Raw genomic sequence first — 20,621 nt, 5'->3', positions numbered from 1 at the left:
AGGTTCTAAATATTCCCAGAAACGAGATTAAAACCAAACAAGGTTAGATGTCGATGCCAAAAAATTGATGTATTTTATTTAATAGTAAAAGAGGCAAAGACAAGGGAAGGGAAGGGAAGGGAAGGGAAGGGAAGGGAAGGGAAGGGAAGGGAAGGGAAGGGAAGGGAAGGGAAGGGAAGGGAAGGGAAGGGAAGGGAAGGGAAGGGAAGGGAAGGGAAGGGAAGGGAAGGGAAGGGAAGGGAAGGGAAGGGAAGGGAAGGGAAGGGAAGGGAAGGGAAGGGAAGGGAAGGGAAGGGAAGGGAAGGGAAGGGAAGGGAAGAAACAGAAAAAAGAAGTGTGCATGGGGGGTTGGGGGACAGGGAGAGGTGATAGGGGTTAGGTGGAAGCATATCACCCATCCGAGGGTCCCAACAACGTCTCATTGCTCCCTTCCATCTGGTCTTCTGGTGGTGAGGGTCCCCCGTTGCCACTGTGGCCATGCTGCCACACCCACCACACCACACGCCACGCCAAAGAGTACAGAATCCTGTGGATGAATACACACTTTGGGCCAGGTGGGAACGCCCATGTGCCTCCTCTTGCAGGGGCTAGCTTGACACTGTCCCTTGCAACACTGAGGGTCTGTTGCATCATCATCTCTGATGCTCAGGTGCAGGGTCTGGGGACCCCTTTGAGGGGGGCCCCTTTGATGGGCCATGTCACCCCCTCCTGCTGTGGATAAGCTTCCCACCCCTCGGTGAGGACCCCTCAGATAGGCTCCTCTGCATAGTGGAGGAGGGGCAGTCACTGTGCCTCTGACCAGAGGCCTTTCCAAGATACCCAAATATTACCGCAGCCCTGGGCCCTAGGGTATATCACCGTGTCCCACAGCCATAGGGAGGAGGAGGAGAGAAGATCCGGTAGGCAGGAATTGTGCAGCAAAATTCATTTATTTAATTATTTTACAAACTCTTTTATAGACTTTTTTCTTCATAGTCTAATTGGACAAAGGATCAGCCACCCCTTGGGGTGATTGGCTAAAATCCTAAAACATCCATTGTCAAAATATTTTGCTACTATACCATAAACAAGACCTTTTAAGGTTGCAGGTGGCTTGGTTGTTTACATAACTGCTACCTCTTCTGTGAGAGAGAAAAGTCTCTCACGGACTTAGAAAATAGCAATAAAATCCTTGCTAGCAGCATTTTTGTATCTACACCCAAAGCCTCTCCCCCCTCCACCAGCTGGTGGAGGATCTGTGTGAGCCTGGCAGCTGATAGCCCTGGGCCTGCGGTCTCCACCTTGGAGGTGTTAAGCTTGTGCTCTGTGAATGTTCCCAGCCCTGAGTTGTTACTTTATCTTATCTTCATCAGCTAGTGGTATAAAACCTGTCAGGGCCCCATTCAGGGTGCTGTAGTCTCCTCTGCAGCTTTTGTAACACAGTTTTAAAAGTCCTTTAAGTCATACACTATAAGATTTCAGTCTCTGACAGGCATGGGGCTGCAGGACCAGTGATGCCTTAAGAGGCCTCCCAGAAACAGAGACTAGACAGGAGTAAGGGAATAAAAGAGGTATTTATTTGAAAGGCCTTCAAAGGTACACCATGGGGAACCTGAAGCTATTCTCAAAATGGACCCCAAGATGGATGAAAGGCCACGAGTTCTTCACACCTTTATAGGTTTGGTTCATTTGCATAGCAGGGTTAATTCTCCAATTAAAGCTTCAGTTCAGTGATGTAATTTCCGCTCCGCTGGCCCCCGTTAGAAGGTCTTTTGATTATGCTTTTTGGGCCTAGGATGGTCTGGGTGACCTTGGAGAGCAGGCTTTGTTATGTCTACCTAGCACAAGTGAGCAGAAATTAGCAAGCTACAAGGAACTTCAGAGTTACACTCTAAGCAGTACAGAATCAGGAAAATATAAAAGGTAAAACCTTTAACCTTAGCAATTGCTGGGTCTGTGGAGGGCCAGGAGGATCTGAAAACTGGCCATGGGTGGCCAGCCCAGTCGAACCTAAATGGTGGGTCAGCACCCTGAATGAAATCCATAATGGAACGGGATTTTAGGGTGAAGAAGGAAGTCCATGGCAACTTCATTCTTCTGAAAGAGGCATTTATTGTCTAAATAGAATTGGAGGTGTATACGTGGGAAAAGGTGTTTGTGACTGGACTTTATTAGCAGAAGAAGGGGGAGTGTGTAGAAAAATAAATTACTCGAACTGCTGTTTGCAAATAGATGACAATGGAAAAGTAGTGAAACAAATAACAAAAGGAATAAGAAAGTTAACACATGTACTGGTCCAAACATGGAAAAGATGGGAATGGGACATGTTTTCATAGTTACCTGGTGGACTATGGGTTAAACAAATGCTTTTTTCTCTTATGTGCTGTAGCAACTCTAATCTTTTTACCATGCATTATCCCTTGCTTAGGGCAACTTATTCAACATGTGATCAAGGGGATGCAGGTAGCAGCCATGCCTCCAGATCCAGAAATGGCTACAAAAAGACAGAAAATGATGTCACTGCAAATAATTGCAAAAACCAAAAAAAGACCCAAGAACAGAAAATTAAGTCACTGATAACTAAAGTTTGTAAAGACAATTATTAAAAAAATAAAAGAGGAGGGATTGAAAGGAATGAGGGACTTATCTTTACAAACAAGCTGTGGGCCTGCTGGAAGATAAAACTAGAACTGAGCGATAAAAGAAACAATGGGAAGGATTCCACTGACTGATGAATGGAAAGAAAAAGATTTGTCTTTACAAATAAACTATAGGTCCTCTGATAAATGAAATTGGATATTGAGAGATGAAAGAAACAATGAGAAAAACCATAAGAACTAACAATAAAGGGGGAGTTATACATTAGAAGGCAGTCTTAGGTATTAGACGTTTCGGGAAGTCTGTACCTCTCAAATACCTCAGCCAATGGGGAAAGAGAGAGGGAAATGCGGCCAGGAAGTTAGGATAAATAGGAGGCTGAGCCCTCCAAAAATTTGAGAGACCCCAGGGGAAATGTCCCATGGCCTCTCCCTTTATTCAAATAAAGTAACAGGACTCCTCTGTCTCCTTTTTGGACATAAACCTCTGGTGTTTGTGGATTAATTTTCCTGACAGGATGAAGATGTAGAAGATGAAGATCAGGCACTTCTAAAGACTCAACCTAGCGAAGTTAACCATTTTTTGTGCTAGTGTCATCTGTCTTGGTTTAGAGACACGTTTAGGAGAAGAATACTCTGGAATTAGTGTTTCCTGTAATTAAAAAAAGGGGTTCCAACAATCCCTTTCTGCCAATGAGAAAATGAATACTAGCGGATGAAAATGAAAAAAACCCAACTGTTTACTGACAAAGTGCCCACACGTCACAGGGAAAAAAAAAAGAATAAATGCTAGATACTGAATTGTCAGAATCTTACACCCCACACGCACCCACACTGAAACAAAAAAAAAGCAAAAGAAAAAGCACAACAGCCGACCACATGGCGGGGAGTAGGGGGAAAAAAGGGCGACAGCTTTTGTCTCAGGGAAGAAAGAGCAAAAGGTTCATGCAGCAGCTTGGGAAAAAAACAGATGGGAATCTGGTAAATCTCTGATGTTGGTCTCCTGTTCACAGCAGATAAAGGCTGGCGGATTTAGGGTCCTTTCTTTTGCTGGGTCGGCTTTTCCGAGGTCTGGGGCCATTCGGCTCCCTATCGGTCCCCCACTTCTCCCGTCGACAGTCCTCTCTGGCCTCAGACCAAACCAAACCAAACAGTTCAGGAAAAAAAACAAAGGCCTTGAAGGATTGTTGCTGCAGTCTCCAAGGCCAGGGAAAGGGAAAAAAACTTGCCTAAGCTAACAGAAACCCAAGCCTAGCTAAGCAACAAGGAGAGGCCAGTCCGCCCGACACCACGGATGCCTGGGGATCGAGGCTTTGAAAAAGCCTGCGCACAGCCCCAAGGCTCCCCCTGCCTCTGGACCCACCCTAAAGCTACAGCAGCCATTTCTGGGCATGGAGCAGATGATCAGGGAATAGAAAACTGCCCCAAGACACCATCTTCAGTATCCTCTGATGTGTCCACACCCTGGCAATCTCCTAACTGGCCTGGTACCTTGGATCTGGCAGGAGGCTACTTTGCTTGCAAATTTTTATATATGTTCTGAAAACACTTCCCCTCGTTTCTGCAGTGTAGCCAACCCTTAAGCAAATGAAGTTGCAGTTAAAAGTATGGCATTTGAGAATAATCTTTCTAGCAAGTAGTTGACTTTGCTCAAGATTGGCACAATTCAACTCTGCAAGAAAACACATCAAAAAAACCTTTTTCCAGCTCTCTTTTATTTACTTTCAGAATTTTACATGTAAAACAGCTACTCCAGTTGGTATCAGCTGAGCCACTGAAGTCTTTCTCTTTTATATGGTTATTCTGAAATTGAACAACAGGGACAGTTTTTTGGATGATTTTGGACAGAATGTGGGTTTTGGAACACTCAAACAACAGAATTCTTTATTCCTTTGCTGAGAACAATACCATGGAGAAGTTCTTGGCAATATGAGTGGGATTTTCCCTCTTCTGTGTGAAATATGGTGAAATATCTGGCACAAGTAGGGAAGTCCAATTTTTCCAGTGCTGTGGACAGATGCTAGTTTTGGATGACCTCCAATAAACCGCTTTCAGGAGTCACATATGTAATTCTTGAAACAGACAATTCCAGCAAGTAAGCCACAGTATATAAATTAATGCTTGAAGAGTTGCTCAAGAAAATCCTTCATACAGAATGTTCTTTTGGTTGTTAACTGAAAGAATAATTTTTCTGTGTTCAATTAACTCAAATACATGTGTTACTTAGGAACAATGCTAAGTATTAATTTCTTTTCATTTCTAATTTTAATTATTGTGTACAGAAGCTTATAAAAAAATACCTGATAAACTTTTCCCTTTCTCTGCTCTCAGGTCATGAGAACAGAGGAAAAGAGTAGATACTTCAAGTGAACTGGGTCAGATTCTCATCTTGAGGAAAACCTCATAGCCATTAATGCATAAATAGACATAAATAGACTTTGCTCTAAGAATCCAGCATTAAAAAGTATCCTCACAATCAGACTTTTCTTTTCCTTTCAAAGGAAAAAAAGGATGCAGAAGTATATAGGTCTTCTCTTCTGAATTTTCCATCATGCAGGACTTTTGGCCTTTAAAAAAAATTTCTTCCCTTAGAGAAAAGCTTTATTGTAAGATCCTTAGTGAAACAGAACAACTTCTGGGTTGTTTATTTGAGTGCCTCCACGAAATCTTATTTTGCCTCTTGTTTTGCACCAAAGCCAAGCTCTAGTTTTACTAAGGAACATATGGGCAGGGCTGCCTGTGAAACAGATGCTCCATTATCTTGCTTGCTGATTTTGACATGCAAAGGTTCAGGTCTCTTCTTTGAGCCTCTGTCTAAGATTAGTTTCCCCATTCCTTGAAAAACTGCTGTAAACATATTTCTAACAAATATACAAGCTATCTGGCTCTAGGGAACATCATCCACAGAATACTGATTTACTTTTTGGAATAGACCATGTTAGAATTATGCCATTATGCCTTGCTGCACTGTCATGCTCACATGAGACAGATGAAAAAATACTATTTATAGGGAAATTGCGGAGTAGAAACTGTTCAGTACCACACAGCCATTATGAATATTTCTGCTCTGTAAATCACCAACTGCAAATTACTCTAAATGACACTGAAATAGTGAAGAAGTCAAAAATCTGGCATGATTTATGTAAATCTTTCAAGTGCTTATCATGTCTTAAACACCACAAGACTTCTGTGTGATATCTTTATTTGATCTGCAAGCTTTACTTCAGTGTCAATAAAGAAGAATTATTTTTATTCCGTAAGAATTTAACATAGATTGCTGATATGGAAACTTTTCACTCATTGATTATTCTGTAGAGAAGTGTATGAGATCTACAAAACAGGAAATGTTATGTACTTACACATATGCACAACCTCTGAAAGAGTCACCTACAGGAATTGTTGTGGAATTATTTCTTATTGCTCACTGTTCCTAGTAGTACATTCCCCAAAGATAAGGCCTTGTGGTTCTGGTTCCTGGTAAGTTATTTGGAATTATACTGTCCTAAGGTGTGGGCTGGCACTTTTGGTTTGAGAGGGGAACCTTGGTTAGGTGTGTCTATACAACAGGGTAATAGAATAAAATAAGTTAGAACAGATACTTTTCTCTGCATTTGAGTTGAGGCAGGTACTATCATTGACTACCTTTGAGAAGAGCTAACAGCAAGTTCCAGGAGGACCACACTTCTTGGTAAGAATATCAGTGTTTACCCATTGCTTTTCCCCCTAAAGTTTGTCACCAAACTCCTCAAGAACAGTTAAAATGTAGAGGCATCTACAGTGCTATTGGGAAAATGCCATAGCATCTGTCACTGCACTAGAAACTGTTTGTGTGATTAGAAGTTAGATTATTGTTTCATGGCACTCATGAGTTTGGATAAAATAAAAAAAGGAATACAAATGTTTTATTAAAATTGACAGGTTTTTAAAAAATTATTAGCTTTAAAACAGGTGTCTGTTCTTCACTGAATTTAGAGGAAGGCATCCATTAATTTCACTATATGTGCACCTTGGTAAGAAAAGCCAAAAGAGCTTTTTTTATCAGCAAACCCAAATACTCCATTCCCTTGCTGAGCTCTGTGAAATCAGGCTGTGAAAAATTCTTAAACATAGACACATTCAGAAGATCTGGCATATCTACAGGGAGTTTTCTTCACCTTCTACACGTCCATCCCTCCACCTCACCACACCTGTCCCATAGCTCAAGAGAGAGTCCACTGACCAGTGGTTCTCTTGCTATACAACTTCACTGATGTCTTTGGTCAAGTTTAAGCATTATTTATGATTTAAAATATACCCTCCACACAGTATTTGTAGGATTTGGGGGTGATATCAACAATCATGAACACTCTGCTTTGTTAGTCGCTAAAAGATTTTTGGATTATGCACTTTAATAATCTCTGCACAGTGGATTTTGACAAATATCAAACTGTGAAGCCTCTTTCTTCAGAATCTGCCTATGTAATAGATTATTTACAGGTCACCGTTTTTTCTTGCTCTGTATTTTTCTGCTTGCCTCAACAATTTAGTATAACAATTCATTCAACTCTTCATGAAAACAGAGTAGAAAATACTTCAAAACATAACTCCTACCTTCTCCAGATACCTCTCTTTACTCAGTGCGTGGTTTCAATCGGTACATATTAATCAATACAGACTGTAAATCCAAACTGAGGTCATTCAAGATGTTGCACAAGCTTGCTGAAGTCTCCCTTATGCATGTGGTGTTTTAAAAAACCCAAAAGAGACTAGGATTCATCTTTCTGTCAACAACTGCTCTGTTTTGATGCAGGGACCCTTTTTTTCCATGTATAACTAAGAAGTTATGCATGCATTGAGATCCAGTGGTTGAAAATCTGATCCAATGGCAAGTGAATGGAAAGTGATGGAAGCTTCTCTTCCAGTGATCAGTTATATGTGAATAGGAGATATTTAAAATTTTGTCTAGTTAAAATTATGTTTTCAGATTATGTTTTCCATTGCAGACTTGATACATGAACTGTGGGAAATGGTGCAATGATTTCTACACATGTGAAAACCAAGTAAAAGTCTGGGAATACACATCAAAAAATATCTGACATGAAAATGGGTATTTGACCGCTTCCATTTAATATGTCTGACAGACTTTTTTGACTTATTGGTTAGGTGGTTTCATCATCCCAGTGTTCATGAATCTCACCTGTCTATGTATGTTGTGTGAACTTAAGGGGTCCTTTAACAGGAAGGGTACCTATTACGAGAATTATTTAATGTGCTATCTCACAAAAATGGAGCAGGATTCAATTAGTCCTGCATTACATCTGTGGAGGCACTGGTAGTGCCTCACTTTATGACCTAAGATCAGAAATAAATCCCACTGGAAGACTTTTTTTGTTAGATAATTACTTAATTATTGTCTGTCACAATTTCAGCAACATGAGATTCTGTAAACTATGTTTCAAAGGCCAGTGATAGTTCAGCCAAAAGAGGAAAACTCAGTTTAAATCCAGTTTTGTATTTTCTGATCCCACAGGAAATTGGCATATAGCTAATATGAAGTCCTTATTACCTTTGTTTGCTTAATTGTAATATTAGGAAAATGGATACTTATTTCTGTTAAGACACATAATTTAAACTCTGCTTTTTAAAAAATTGCATTAAAAAATGACATCTAGTTATGGGGCAAAGAGAGAGAAAAGGTTTCTGCAAAGACAGTAGGGTTGTTGGTGTTTTGTTTTTGTAATTGAGAAATAAGGTAATTGTATTTGTAGTTGACTAAGTGCGAGCATTTTAGATTTGTAAAACACACCTTTGAACTGCAGTGCAGATAGATAGAGTCTTCCATTTCATTAGTATTCTGGGTGTTTGGGATGTGCCAGCTAAATGCAGCCATCCTATGGGAAATTCTTGTAGCCATAGCAACTGGGCCGCAGTTTCAAAGAGCTGTGCAGTGCAGGTCTGACATCTCTGAAGCACAAGGTGCTCGCTCATTAATCAATGCACTGCTTAACAACCACAGGAAAGATCATTCAGTAAGCAGGCTAAGGAAACTTGGGGATGATTTGCAGTCAGTGTTATCTGCCTGGGGAATTTGCTGGTAGTTTTGAGAGGTAAAGTCTTGCCTACTGTGGTGCCTCCGAAGCTGCCAGTGTTGGAGCCCATCCTGCTGGGCAGCTGCAGCTCTGGGTGGGATTGGCAGAACTGCTGCGGAGTCACGTGAGCCTTGTCAATGAGAGGCACAGTGCTTCAGCAGTGGGTGTCACACTCTCTTAAGCTTCTCATGACTGACTGAAATCTCTGCAAATCTTTACAGTTCATCTGACTATGATCTGGGCGAGGCTCAAACTACAGAGAGTGATAAGACCCAGTGGTGACAAGAAAGTCATAAAAATGAGTAATATTTGAGTGCCTAATTCCTTTGAATTTGTCTAGAAGTCCCAGCTGAAATGCAGTTCATTTTCTCATTGCTTATCATGAACTCCAAAATTTAGTCATGAGAAACTCACTGCAATTAACTATATGGTGTTTTCACTCTCAATTGGATCTCAACACCAGTGCTTATCAAGAGAGAAAAATAAAATGGCATCATGAAGAAGACAAAATAGTTATGGCCTACCAAAGAATGATGGATGAAGAATTCGAATCATCACAAAATATCTTCATCTCTTATTAAAAAATAACTTCTTATATCAATGAAAGTCAGTATGTATCAGAAATCTATACTGATGGAAAGACAAAGCCATAAAAATAATTTGCATTTCATCGAATGATGTAAACAAAATATTCTGGAAGCTGAAAAAATGCTTCAAGTAAAATTGATAAATATGCCAAATAAAGGTAGTATGATTAAAAAAGGAAGGATAACTGCAATGCCGAGCCTAGGGATAGCTCAGAGGGTGGCACAATGCTGCGCTGTGGACAGCCCTTGGCAGGCGAGTCACAGCGATTTTAGGGGCAAGCCCCTCACTCGGAGGAGCAGGCCCTAGGCTAAGGTGGTAGAGGCGTCAGCAGAGGAGAAGAAGCAGGAGGGACTCTCCGTATAGGTTCCACAAGCTAAGGTTATTGCAGGTGAAGGGTCCAGGGACGAAGAGCCAATTTTATAAGAGGGTCCAGGGATTTTATACTCGGGGAAAGAAAGGCTGGGATAAGGGTAACAGCCAATCAGGCAACGAGATAGGGGAGGGACCAACTGACACCACTGGGGCTGCCTGAGGTCGCATGGTGCCCAGCTGCAGACATTCTTGGCTTCTGCTGCAGCAAGCGGAGAGGGCCGGCTCCTTCACAAGGAGCGAGCCCCAAACAACGATAGCGAAGAGGTGTCAGCGGAGGCAAAGGAAGAGAGAGGGGTCTCTTGTATGGGTTCCAGCTGGTATCTTGCAGGTGGAGGGTCCAGGGACAAAAGTAAAAGGAATGAGAGGGTCCAAGGTTCTTATACTCAGGAAAAGGGGGCGGAACAAAGGGAAACAACCAATGGGGATTGACTAAGGGGGAGGAGCCAGCAGGGGACTATCCAATGGGGATAACTTAGGGAAGGTGTCACGACGGAGGGAAAGCCCGGACGCTCAATATGAGTGGTCAGCAGGATTCCGTTTATTAATCATACTAAAGTTTCTTATATACTATCGATAATAGGCTTATGAATATTCGTAAAGGCGCATTCTAAGTGGTTCACGTAGTCTTAGCTGACTTCTTAACCCCTCTTAGCTCCTCTTCTGTGGTCAGCAATTCTCTTTCTTCTTTGTCTTTTCTAACCAACAGTATTTTATTGTTTTACTGCCAAAGACTAACCTTGCTAACTCTGCAATAAAACACTTAGCTCAGCAGTAAGAACTCAATGGAAGCCCAGTTGTTAAGCAGGACAACCGTAGCTTTTTGCAACTTCATTTGTTACACAAGATGCGTGCAATCAAACCGCAGGGGTTTTATGTGCCCTTTTTCACGGAGCCAATCTTCCACAATATTCCCTTTCCCACAATCTTCCTCAATATTTCCCCCGATAGGGAGGAGATTACATGAGTCAACCAATGGGACATCAAAGAAGGGAGAACTTTCCAGAATTAATACCTAGGCAATTAAGGGAAATACATAAACATGAGCTTATACATAAAACTGGATGGAGAACTCCTGAGCCAATAAATTTGAAACATGTAATCTAAGAACCACTAGGCATATGGGAACTCACCATAACTGAGGGGTAAGAATCAGACCTCTGTGTTCTGGAGGCCTGTCCACCATTCCTCTGAATGTTCTGTTGCAGCAACCACCAACCACATGCACCGCAACAACCAACAAGGAAGCAACCAATGGGAGTGACTTGTAGGAGGGGTCAGAAACAGTCTGTCAATGGGGCATCGAGTAACACAGAACTTTCCAGAATTAATGCATATTCAATTAAAGAGATAAATATTTACAAATTATACATAAAACTAGGAGGAGAGAACAGTAGCCAATCAACTCTTGACAATCAAATTAAAGAAGCAAAGAGCTGTGGGAACTTGCCCTAGGCAGGAGGTTATCTCAGACATCAGTGCCTGACCACCAGGACTCGGATGCCATTGTTCCCTCTGGGGTCACAGTGGCCACAGCCACTCGCACCGCAACAGATAACTAATGCCAAAGTCAGCTATGACAAATGCACAGTTGGTTAAAATAATTTTAAAAGTTATGTATATAGAGATAGATAAAATTATTTGCACATTATATATATATATATACATACACACATATGTATATATGTAGTTGTGGCCGTGCATCTGTTAGTGGCTTACCCTTTAAATCTAGTAGAGTTGTTAATTATCCTGAACCCAGTTAGGCAGAAACTGCTGTCTGCAGCAAGAATTGAAAAATGAACTGCAGAGTGGAAAAACACATTTGCTATTAATACACTTTCTATCCCCTCCCTGAAAAGACAGCAATGTATTTTCCTTAAATATTTGCAAGACATTTAAATAAGAGGATTAATTTAATTCTGAAGAATTTGTCCTTCCCCACAAAAGAATTTGTACTGCCCTTCTTAAGGTTCTGCTCAGGAAAAATTAAGCCATGTTATATCATGTTTAAATCACAGAAGCATCATTAAAACAAACATACAAATCTGAGAACTTTCTGCTTTTTGTTGGCATACTATGACTGGCTGAAGTTTGGGGAGATTTGTGTAAGTTCCAAGAGTTGTGCCAAAAAGTTTTTCATTGAGTGAGAGATTTAGTTTCCCCTAGACCAGCTCAAAATTATTTGCAGCAATAGTGTGGCTTTGCAGCCCAGTTTCTTCCAGTGTCTCCTTGCAAACTGCAAGGCTGCATTTATATCTGTTTTAATCTTCTGGTGTAGTCCATCTTCTGTCTTTCTCCTGTGGCTTAAAGCTGACTTAATAAAGGCTGTGGAAGTCTTATATCAGATTTCATTGGAAGTAGTGTTATGTTACTAATTCCAAACCTTACTTGACATAATAAATTATGTTGACATTTAAAAAGTATGTCTATTTTCACTAAAATTGGTTTTCCAATAAATTATCCTAATTACCTTTTCTATCCGTGGTTTTTTTTTTTAAATAGGGTGTGCTGAGAAAACTGAAGTGTCATTGTTGTCAGCAGTTAAGTGGTTTATTTCATTAAAATCTAAGGCCTGCACAATTTTACTGAAACCATGGTGAAATGAAGATCAATTTAGTTGAAATCACATTTTTTATTTGAGTTTGATTTGATAAAGTAGACAATATTGTAAATAGTTCGGGTTGGATTTTATTTCTGAAGGCAGGTGCATTCTGTTGTTTTCAATATGGTTATTTCAGTGCCTGAGACAGATGTTGTGTAGGCATAGAAAGCTACACTTGCTGTTCCAATGTTGGCATAATTATCCTTCAAGAAGCCATTGTAGTTCTTTTAAAATAATTTCCATGTATCTGCAGGAATCTGTAGAACTTCCTCTGTCCTTCAGGTTTATAAGAATAATCTTCCTTCAAAGTAAATCTTCTTGCTTATCTTTCTTTGGGTAAATAGTCTATTTTTTTTTGGTAGAAAAAGTCTGCTTTTCTAAAGCAATTGTTAAGGAATGAGCTGCTTTTAACTAAGTTCTCTTTTGCAGCTTTGGGGGTTTTCATATGTAGTAGATGTCTGAGACTTTTTGAACACAATTCTTTCAAACCAAAAAGGAGAAGAATTCCAGGTCTGAAACTGAGTCTAGTCAATACTGTACTGAATGTTAACAGGCATTTAAAAACACTAGCAGTCATGTTTGTTTGGATGGCTGGTGTGAGACAAGGTAATCTGTAAAAATCACTTCTTCAGGATGTGGAGGCCCAAGGCATCCATAAAAATGATCTAGAGCCAGAAAATCTTTGAATATAAGCCTAAGTATACCCCAGTGACTTTAATTGGATCCTCTGAGCTCAAGTGAAGTAAATCCTTTGTGTTTATCCCAAGAAAATTTTACAGCACTTAGTTTTATACAATGATTGATCAGTAAATACTTTACCACTTCATGGTCTACCTCCTCATTGGTGTAAGCAACAGTACAACTCCTCCTTCATCCTTTATCCCCATCTCCACACAAGATGATCAGTTAAACAAACTTGCACAGCGCAAGGTTTCATCTGTCTAATTTACCCATTAAGGTTATTTCTGAGGATAGCAACTGAACGAGGGCAGGCATTGCTGATAATGTTGTCAGAAGCCAGACAATTTGGAATTAAATCTGAATTATCAGTAGTGCTATATCCCAACTATCACTCATTGAATTAATGCTTGGGTAGGATACCTGTTAATCACATTTTTCCCACAAGATATGTCCTGGAAACCCCATTTTCAGTTTTTGTCACAATCAGAATTTATCTCTCATAGTGCCTGTCTTCAAGATAAAAATTAAGGATGTTTATTACAAATATTCAGTACAATATTACGTAATTTTTACTAGACAAAATTTTACTCTCTGCACATAAATAAGAAAATATAAAAAAATTCCCCTCAAGTACAGAAATGTCTTGGTATTATAAATTCTTACATTAAGCACTGAAAGTAAAAACACATAAATAAAGAAAATGTAGTGTGCTATCCTGTGTTTTAAGACTATTACTCCTGTGTTGGGGTTTTAAGAGATCTAGTTTTTTTCTGTTAGAGGAATTTTCCCCCATTCTGTTACTAAGACGATAAATCGCTGTATGCTTAAGAGAAGACAAAAGGGCCTGACTACTCTTTTTTTGACCTGGGTGTGGGTTCAGTTCGCTCTCAGTGTCCGGAGAGAGAAGCTGCAGAGAAAGGAGCTGCTGGTTCCTTTTTTCGGCCGTTTTTTCTTTCTGCTGGAAACAACACCGGGATCCCAAAGCCGCTTTCCCTGCCCTGCTAGAGGCCGGGCTGTGGCCGCCCTGCCCCGCTGCTGCTTCGAGCCTTCGCTGCGTTGTAGCCGTGCTCACCCTGCCTGCCCAGACCCCCGGGGGGTTCCCCTTTTGGATACATCTCGTCTGCCACCCAGGATTTGTGTTTGTGCCTGCTGCTCCAGCCTGCCGTTCCAGCCTGCTGTTACCGACAGTCCAGGATCGGCTGCCCAGCGGTTTGTGAAGCCTTTGTTCCATCCTTCCCCGGGATCCCAGGGCACCAGAGCCGCGTGCTCCCCGAGCTCACTCCGGAGCGCCCCCTGCAGCCGTGGCGGAACCATCGCACCTGCCCTGCTCACCGGGAGCCGCCAGCGCCCCTGCCGGCTGCGAGCGGAACTGCACCCGAGGGGAAAGGGCCCGACAGCCGAGAAGGCTGGGACTGGGTTTGTGATTGTTTGCTGTTACTGTCATAGTTATTGTTGGTTGTTTGACTGGTTATATATATACTATATATATATATATATATAGTAAAGAACTGTTAATTCCTATTTCCCACATCTTTGCCTAAAGGCCCTTGATTTCAAAATTATAATAACTCAGAGGGAAAGGGGTTATATCTGCCACTTCAAGGGAGGCTTCTGCCTTCCTTAGCAGGCACCTGTCTTTCAAAACCAAGACATCCTGTTACTTCATTATCAGGTTAGCTATCAGGTTAAATTACCAGAATATTGCCTTTGCTATTTGGAAGTCCCATAGGTCTTAGATTACCTTCAGAGATGAGGGTCCTATTCCTTTAATTTCCAATAGAAATTATTTAAACAGGTACAAAATAATGCTTTGAATTCTCAATAAGTTTCTTCTTTCTGGTTTTGCTTGATGATTATGCTTGCTGTTGCATTCTTTTTTTCCTGAGGAGTCATAATCTAAACTGAATTCTGACATTCTTTCACTAGCACGGACATGTTTACAATTGCTGCCTAATGAAATCTAGGACAAAATATGAAGAAAATTAATTATCCACTAATGAGAACTATCTGCAGCTAATTCAAATTACTTCTTTCATCAGTTCCCAGACCCTCTAAAGAACAAATACTAATTTTTCTAGACATCAGGTGTCTAGCAGAAAAGGCTTTCTAATTAATTAGTCCTTTCTCTAACATTTACATCTGAGATAATTAAAGAATAATGTCATTAAGAGTATCTAGGAAGATGAAGAGCTTTTCTAAAGCATTATTTTTGCAGACAGTAACATAAATTGAAGAGTTTTCTGCATACGTTTGCTTGAAATGATGCCCTTTTACTTTTACATAAAAGAATTCACAGTCATGAGATGTTAAAATGCTGATCAGAGGTGCGTCATTACAGCAAATGAAGCCTTTCTGTTTGTGTTAGTGTTGTAGGATATATTCAGATTATTTTATTTATAACTTCACATTGGAGTAGCATTTCTGTTAGAAACACAATGCTGTTTACCTGGGCTAGAAAACACCATGAGGAATTTCAGCGTCTGGTGCTATCTCCTGTGGAAGGTCAGCGAGCACAGACTGGTCCTGCCAGCCTGGTTTGGCTTCTGTGCCTCTCCACAGGTGCTCTGTGTGCAGGGGTAAAAGATGACTGAGAAGAAGCAAGCTGGAATTATGACATTTGACTATATTTCCACCGGGAAGATGTACAGTGGCACAAGGCCAGAGACTGGAGAACATTTGCACTGTCACAGTGCTGCTGTAGCACATCGTAACTGCCCCACTGGCTGTTGCCTCTGTGTCCTGTTCACAGACTGTAGCATAGTTTATGTCACTGATCAGGCAAAGCAGTGAATTGTGTCAGTAAAAATACTTTTGCAGGTAAAAAATAGTATAACCAAGGAAGAATAAAATGTTTAAGAACCCAGAGATGTGGAAGAGTACTAAAAAAGTACTTCTGATTAGGGGAAATTTATTTTGAAAAGAATAATCTAAAAAATCATAATGAACTCTTAAGACTGATGCTAATGAAACCACTAAAAAGTAATCACTGCCTAGGGAGGCAAAATTATGCTGTGTGAAATCAAACTAGGGTGTTTCTAATTGTCTTTGCGTTGCATGCCTGCATAAACTATATATTTTCCACATTATGTGATTTACCATTACCAAATTTTAGATAAAAACACAAAGCATATAATTTAAAATTCTGATCATATATATGGTGAAAAGAGATACCAAATTAATTAAGGTGCTACTTTGAGTTATATGTATTGTAAAATAGCATTCTTTCTGCTGGCTGTAGCTACTTACAGCATATATAGATGACAGCATATTGGTAAGATTAATCAGTTAAGGAGTTACTTTGAAAACTACCTCAAGTTTCTACAATTGTTTTCATCACCATATGAAATATGAAAATATCATCCTATAATATCTTTATATATTTCCACTTTTACTAATGTTTATAGTTCTGCAGAAGAAGGGAATTTTACTTTGTTTAATATTTTTAAGGAAGATTGTCCTATGTCTTAGTTATATTTAAAGGTTTTTCTCAGGACTGATTGAACTGCAGAACTATTCTTACAAGATTCCCTTTAATTTTCTGGCTTAGACTGCCAAACAGAGAACCTCAAGATAAAATTATGTTTGTTTTTGTCAGTGATTGAGGCATGGACCCAGACCAGCAGGAAATCGGAATTGTTTATTCAAAGAAATCAGCTGGTTTTATACACTTTTCCAAGGCACAGTATTTCCTTACATGGTAATTCTCACTACACGACCTATCCCGTGTTGCCACATCAACAACACACTTTCTAAGTGTCCTTCTGTGGGGTGATCACGCGCTGTTCACCCGTCTGTCGGCTCCCAGCAGGCTCCTCTCCATATGACACCTCCTCCTGCCAGGGTCCAGTGGAGGAGCTTCTCTATGTGCTTCTCTGTGCTGCCATGTGCTCCTTTTTGCTTCCATGTGCTGCTTTGTGCTGCCACGTGATTCTCTGTGCTGCCATGTGCTTCTCTGTGCTGCCACGTGCTCCTTTGTGCTGCCACATGCTCCTTTGTGCCACCATGTGCTCCTTTATGCTGCCACGTGCTCCTTTGTGCTGCCATGTGCTCCTTTGTGCCACCATGTGCTCCTTTATGCTGCCACGTGCTCCTTTGTGCTGCCATGTGCTCCTTTGTGCCACCATGTGCTCCTTTGTGCTGCCATGTGCTCCTTTGTGCTTCCACATGCTTCTTTGTGCCACCATGTGCCACTGCAGGCAAGTCCCACAGCCCACAACCCAATTCCATCTTATCTCTCCTCACAGTTTTCATATTTGAACCTGTCTAAATTTTCCTTTTAAAAATCAGTTTTAAAGATTTAGTCAACTTTTCTCTGTATTCGCTTGATTATTTTCTCATGTAGAATTACTACAGTAAAATTCTATGGTATAGGATTTTTGGTGGATTCACATTTGGTGTTCCCATATTACCACTGATCTGGCACTGCCATGAGTTGTTCCCTTCATTGATCCTTATTAAACCGCCCACCCAGGCAGCGATTATATTTTAGTGGTTTCATTAGCATCAGTCATGTTATGTGCTGGATTTGCCTTTCCTCATCACTTTGGAATAATTGCATTCTCCTCCCTCTATCAGCCTCCACATGCTGTCCCTCAACAAGCCTGTCCATGGCATCCACTTTGCAGCAGGGAAGAGGAGCAGCCTGTTCTGGGAATTGCATTTGGGCTCAGGAATTCATCTGCAGGACCCAGCCCAGCTATTTCTGCAGAACAGCAAGGCATGGCCTGAACACAGCAAACATTACATAGCTTGCACTGCTGTCATTCCCAGAGAACTTAAAATAATGGAAGCCTCTAAGCTATTTCCATTCAAAGCCATGTGCTCTTAGCTAAAGGGTGGAATGTCATTGCTAGGTATGCTCAGAATATGGTGATCAGGGAAAAATTTTACATCACATTAATAATAGAGGAGGCTTGTTAAGTTTGAAGTAACGAGGGGTTTGGGGTTGGGTTTTTTTATTTTTTTAGCTGCTTTGTTGCCTTGAGAACATGAAGTGAAATGATGATATTTTGGAGTTTGGATTGAAATCATACTACTTGGGAAAAGACTGAATTAAACCTCAAAGGAGCTTATGCCTTTAAAAGCATTGCTGAACATTGCAGTTTGGCAAAATGTGCTTACTCACACACTTCACTTAAAAAAGACAGCTAAAAATAGTTAATACAATCAGAATATGCATAAAATAACTTCAAGGTGTCAAGCTATCATCTCTGTTGGATGAGAGCTGAAATGGAAGCTGAAAATGTTAAAGGTCAAACTATGACACTCTTAATTTTGCAAGGTAATGTAGGTAAGCAGTTTTTGAATTTGAGGATTCGTCCCACCTATGTGTAGCTATATCAAAGTTAGTGTGTCAAGTCCAAGGAAATTAGCTAAACTCTGGACATACCAACTGAGATGTTTGGCCCATCCCAAGAGATTCAAATGAATGCAGGAAGCTGCATAAAGTCAAGTAGGAAAGAATCACATGCTAAATAGTTTTTACTGAGGAAAAATTGATTAACTACAAGAATGTGCACAAAATTCATAGATGTCTGTTGTCGTCTAGTTGCACAAATTTCCTGTAGGTAAACAGGAAATGAGAGAACACCTGAGATTCCCAGTGCAGTGGTAATTCAGCAGTTGGAACATGTCAGATGCAGATGATCAGCATGCAAGTCAGGGGCCAAAGCACTTGTTAAATATTTATTTGTCTAGGTAAGAGCAGAAACTTGATACCAGAACACCTTTATTTTGTGTGAGTACCTTATCTGTTAAATTAATGACTACTCTGGATGGCACAATCTTGGAGAAGAAATCTGGGAGACCCTCAAGGCAGAATAAATTACAGCTGTGTACTTCCTGACAAATGTTTGTATAATTGTTTATAAAATCCTCCAGTGATAACTATGCCATGGCTACTCTAGGCAATTAATTTTACTTTTTCTTCATTACTACCAGAGATTTTCCTCAGTCTCTAAACTGGTGTGTTAGTGTAGTTTAAGCCCTTTAGTCTTTCACTTATCTACTGTAATTATCAAATTGAAGCATTCCCTGCTCTTGCTCCTTCTTTTGTTATGCTTCCTAAATCTCTGATTATCTACCTCAGTTTGTCCATGTCTTTGCTAAAGCACAGCTTCATTTGTTTCACAGAGGCAAAACTAGTCTTGCTGAAACCTTGCCCACAGTGACTAGAGAACCATTGTGACAAGGACTTTTTCACATTATTTATTGTGTGTATGTACGTTTGTATGCATATGCACTGTGGTTTGTATGTTTTTATGTTATATGTGTTTACTAAATGGGCATTTAAAACTAAACATTTAAAACATTAATTTTGTTATATGTTTGTAATGGTGTGATACTCCTGCCTCTTGCTTCACTTAGGAAGGAATTTAAGTCTGGTTTTAGTCTTTACCAATTTAGTGTCAGATTTTTTTTTTTTTCAGTTTGTCAAGACCACTGTGAGTTCTAGACCTCTCCCCCAATGTACATAGGGCCTTTCTTATTTTGGTGGGAGGTGCATATTTAATAAATGTACTCTCTCTTCCTTTCTTTAGATTAGTAATGAAAATATTGCATAGAATACAGCTCCGAATGAGTCTCTGTAACTGTGGTGAGTAACATTTACCATTTCACAGTAAACCACTAATAGTAATTCCATAAGCCTGGTTATCCCAAACATTTTTGTACCTATTCTTCATTACTTTTCTGATGATTGTACTTCCCTGGTTCACCTAATAGAATATGTTGTGTCAAAAGCTCTACAAAAATTGATATACACAATATTTCTTCCTCATTGAAATGACCTGTTGCTGTGTCAGAGAAGAAAATTAGAAAATTAGTTTGGCATGTTTTGTCCTGGACTAACACATACCAGCTCTTGGGCATAACTATATTTTTCAGTTTCCTTGTTTATTTGTGATCAGTTTGGGGGTGAAGGGAAATTTAATTAATTCAGCTATGCTTCCAAACCTCTGATTTATGGTTCCTATATTCCTTTTTAATGACAGATACTGCACATGACATTTTTTGCTTTCTAGTTCCTCACAGAGTAGCTTGTTTTAATCTGTTTTTCTTTATTGCAAACTCTTTTTTCTGGTGTTTAGACTGCTGCATTAAGTTTGTTCCTGCTTTCCTTGGTATTTCTTGCTTTTAGTGCTGTTTTTAGTTACATTATGTTATCATTCAAAGTGAAGTAGACATTTATCCAAAAGAAAGGAAAAACATCCCTAGACTTACACAGTGCTCAATTTATCTTTACAGATACAGGCATGAATTTTGATTTTGTGTATAATTTTCATTTACCGTATGTGCAAGCTTGTTTAATCATCACTTTATACTATGTGTTGACATAAACAGGCCTCTATTAACATATTTTTTATCTTGCAAATATGTGCTTTTCTTTTCTGTTCCAATCCAGAAAAAGTAGTCATTTTAGCACTTTCTGCAGTGAACATCACCGATTTAAAATAGTTACTTAGTGCATGGCAGTGTGACAAATGCACTATTGCTTCACTTTAACAAAGACATTAAGCATCTTAGAAAATATAGGGTATGAACAGCAAGGCAAATTCTGTAATTTTGAAGATACAACATAAACTTAAACTGAACTGTGTCCCTAAATATTTATGCTCCAAAAAAATACGAGAGCTGGCTGGAGTTACAAAGACGAGAAAAACACGTAGGACCATAGAATCCAAGAGGGCTGAGTTTGGCAGGGACCCCTGGAGATTATCTTGTTGAAATCCCTGCTCA

The 20,621-nt window shown here is 40.0% G+C and overlaps 1 protein-coding gene across 8 annotated transcripts in view; it reads left to right on the top strand.

The window, feature by feature from the left end:
• LOC138118303 (uncharacterized) overlaps positions 1–20,621 on the top strand; it is a 234,410-nt gene that overhangs the window by 177,046 nt on the left and 36,743 nt on the right. For 5 of the 8 annotated variants that reach the window (XM_069029208.1, XM_069029211.1, XM_069029207.1 and 2 more), the window contains exons 9-10: positions 13,765–14,300; positions 19,424–19,479. The exons of 1 other annotated variant lie outside the window; for it this stretch is intronic. In XM_069029208.1, coding sequence (XP_068885309.1) covers positions 13,765–14,300; positions 19,424–19,479 — 592 coding nt within the window. The remainder of the gene's footprint in view (positions 1–13,764; positions 14,301–19,423; positions 19,480–20,621) is intronic. 2 more of the 8 variants (XR_011155084.1, XR_011155085.1) reach the window with 1 other exon arrangement.

This window comes from Aphelocoma coerulescens, chromosome 13, assembly GCF_041296385.1.
Source record: "Aphelocoma coerulescens isolate FSJ_1873_10779 chromosome 13, UR_Acoe_1.0, whole genome shotgun sequence".
Classification (NCBI taxonomy): domain Eukaryota; kingdom Metazoa; phylum Chordata; class Aves; order Passeriformes; family Corvidae; genus Aphelocoma; species Aphelocoma coerulescens.
The sequence above is the reverse complement of the archived record's forward strand: the minus strand, read 5'-3'. Positions and strand labels throughout refer to the sequence as shown.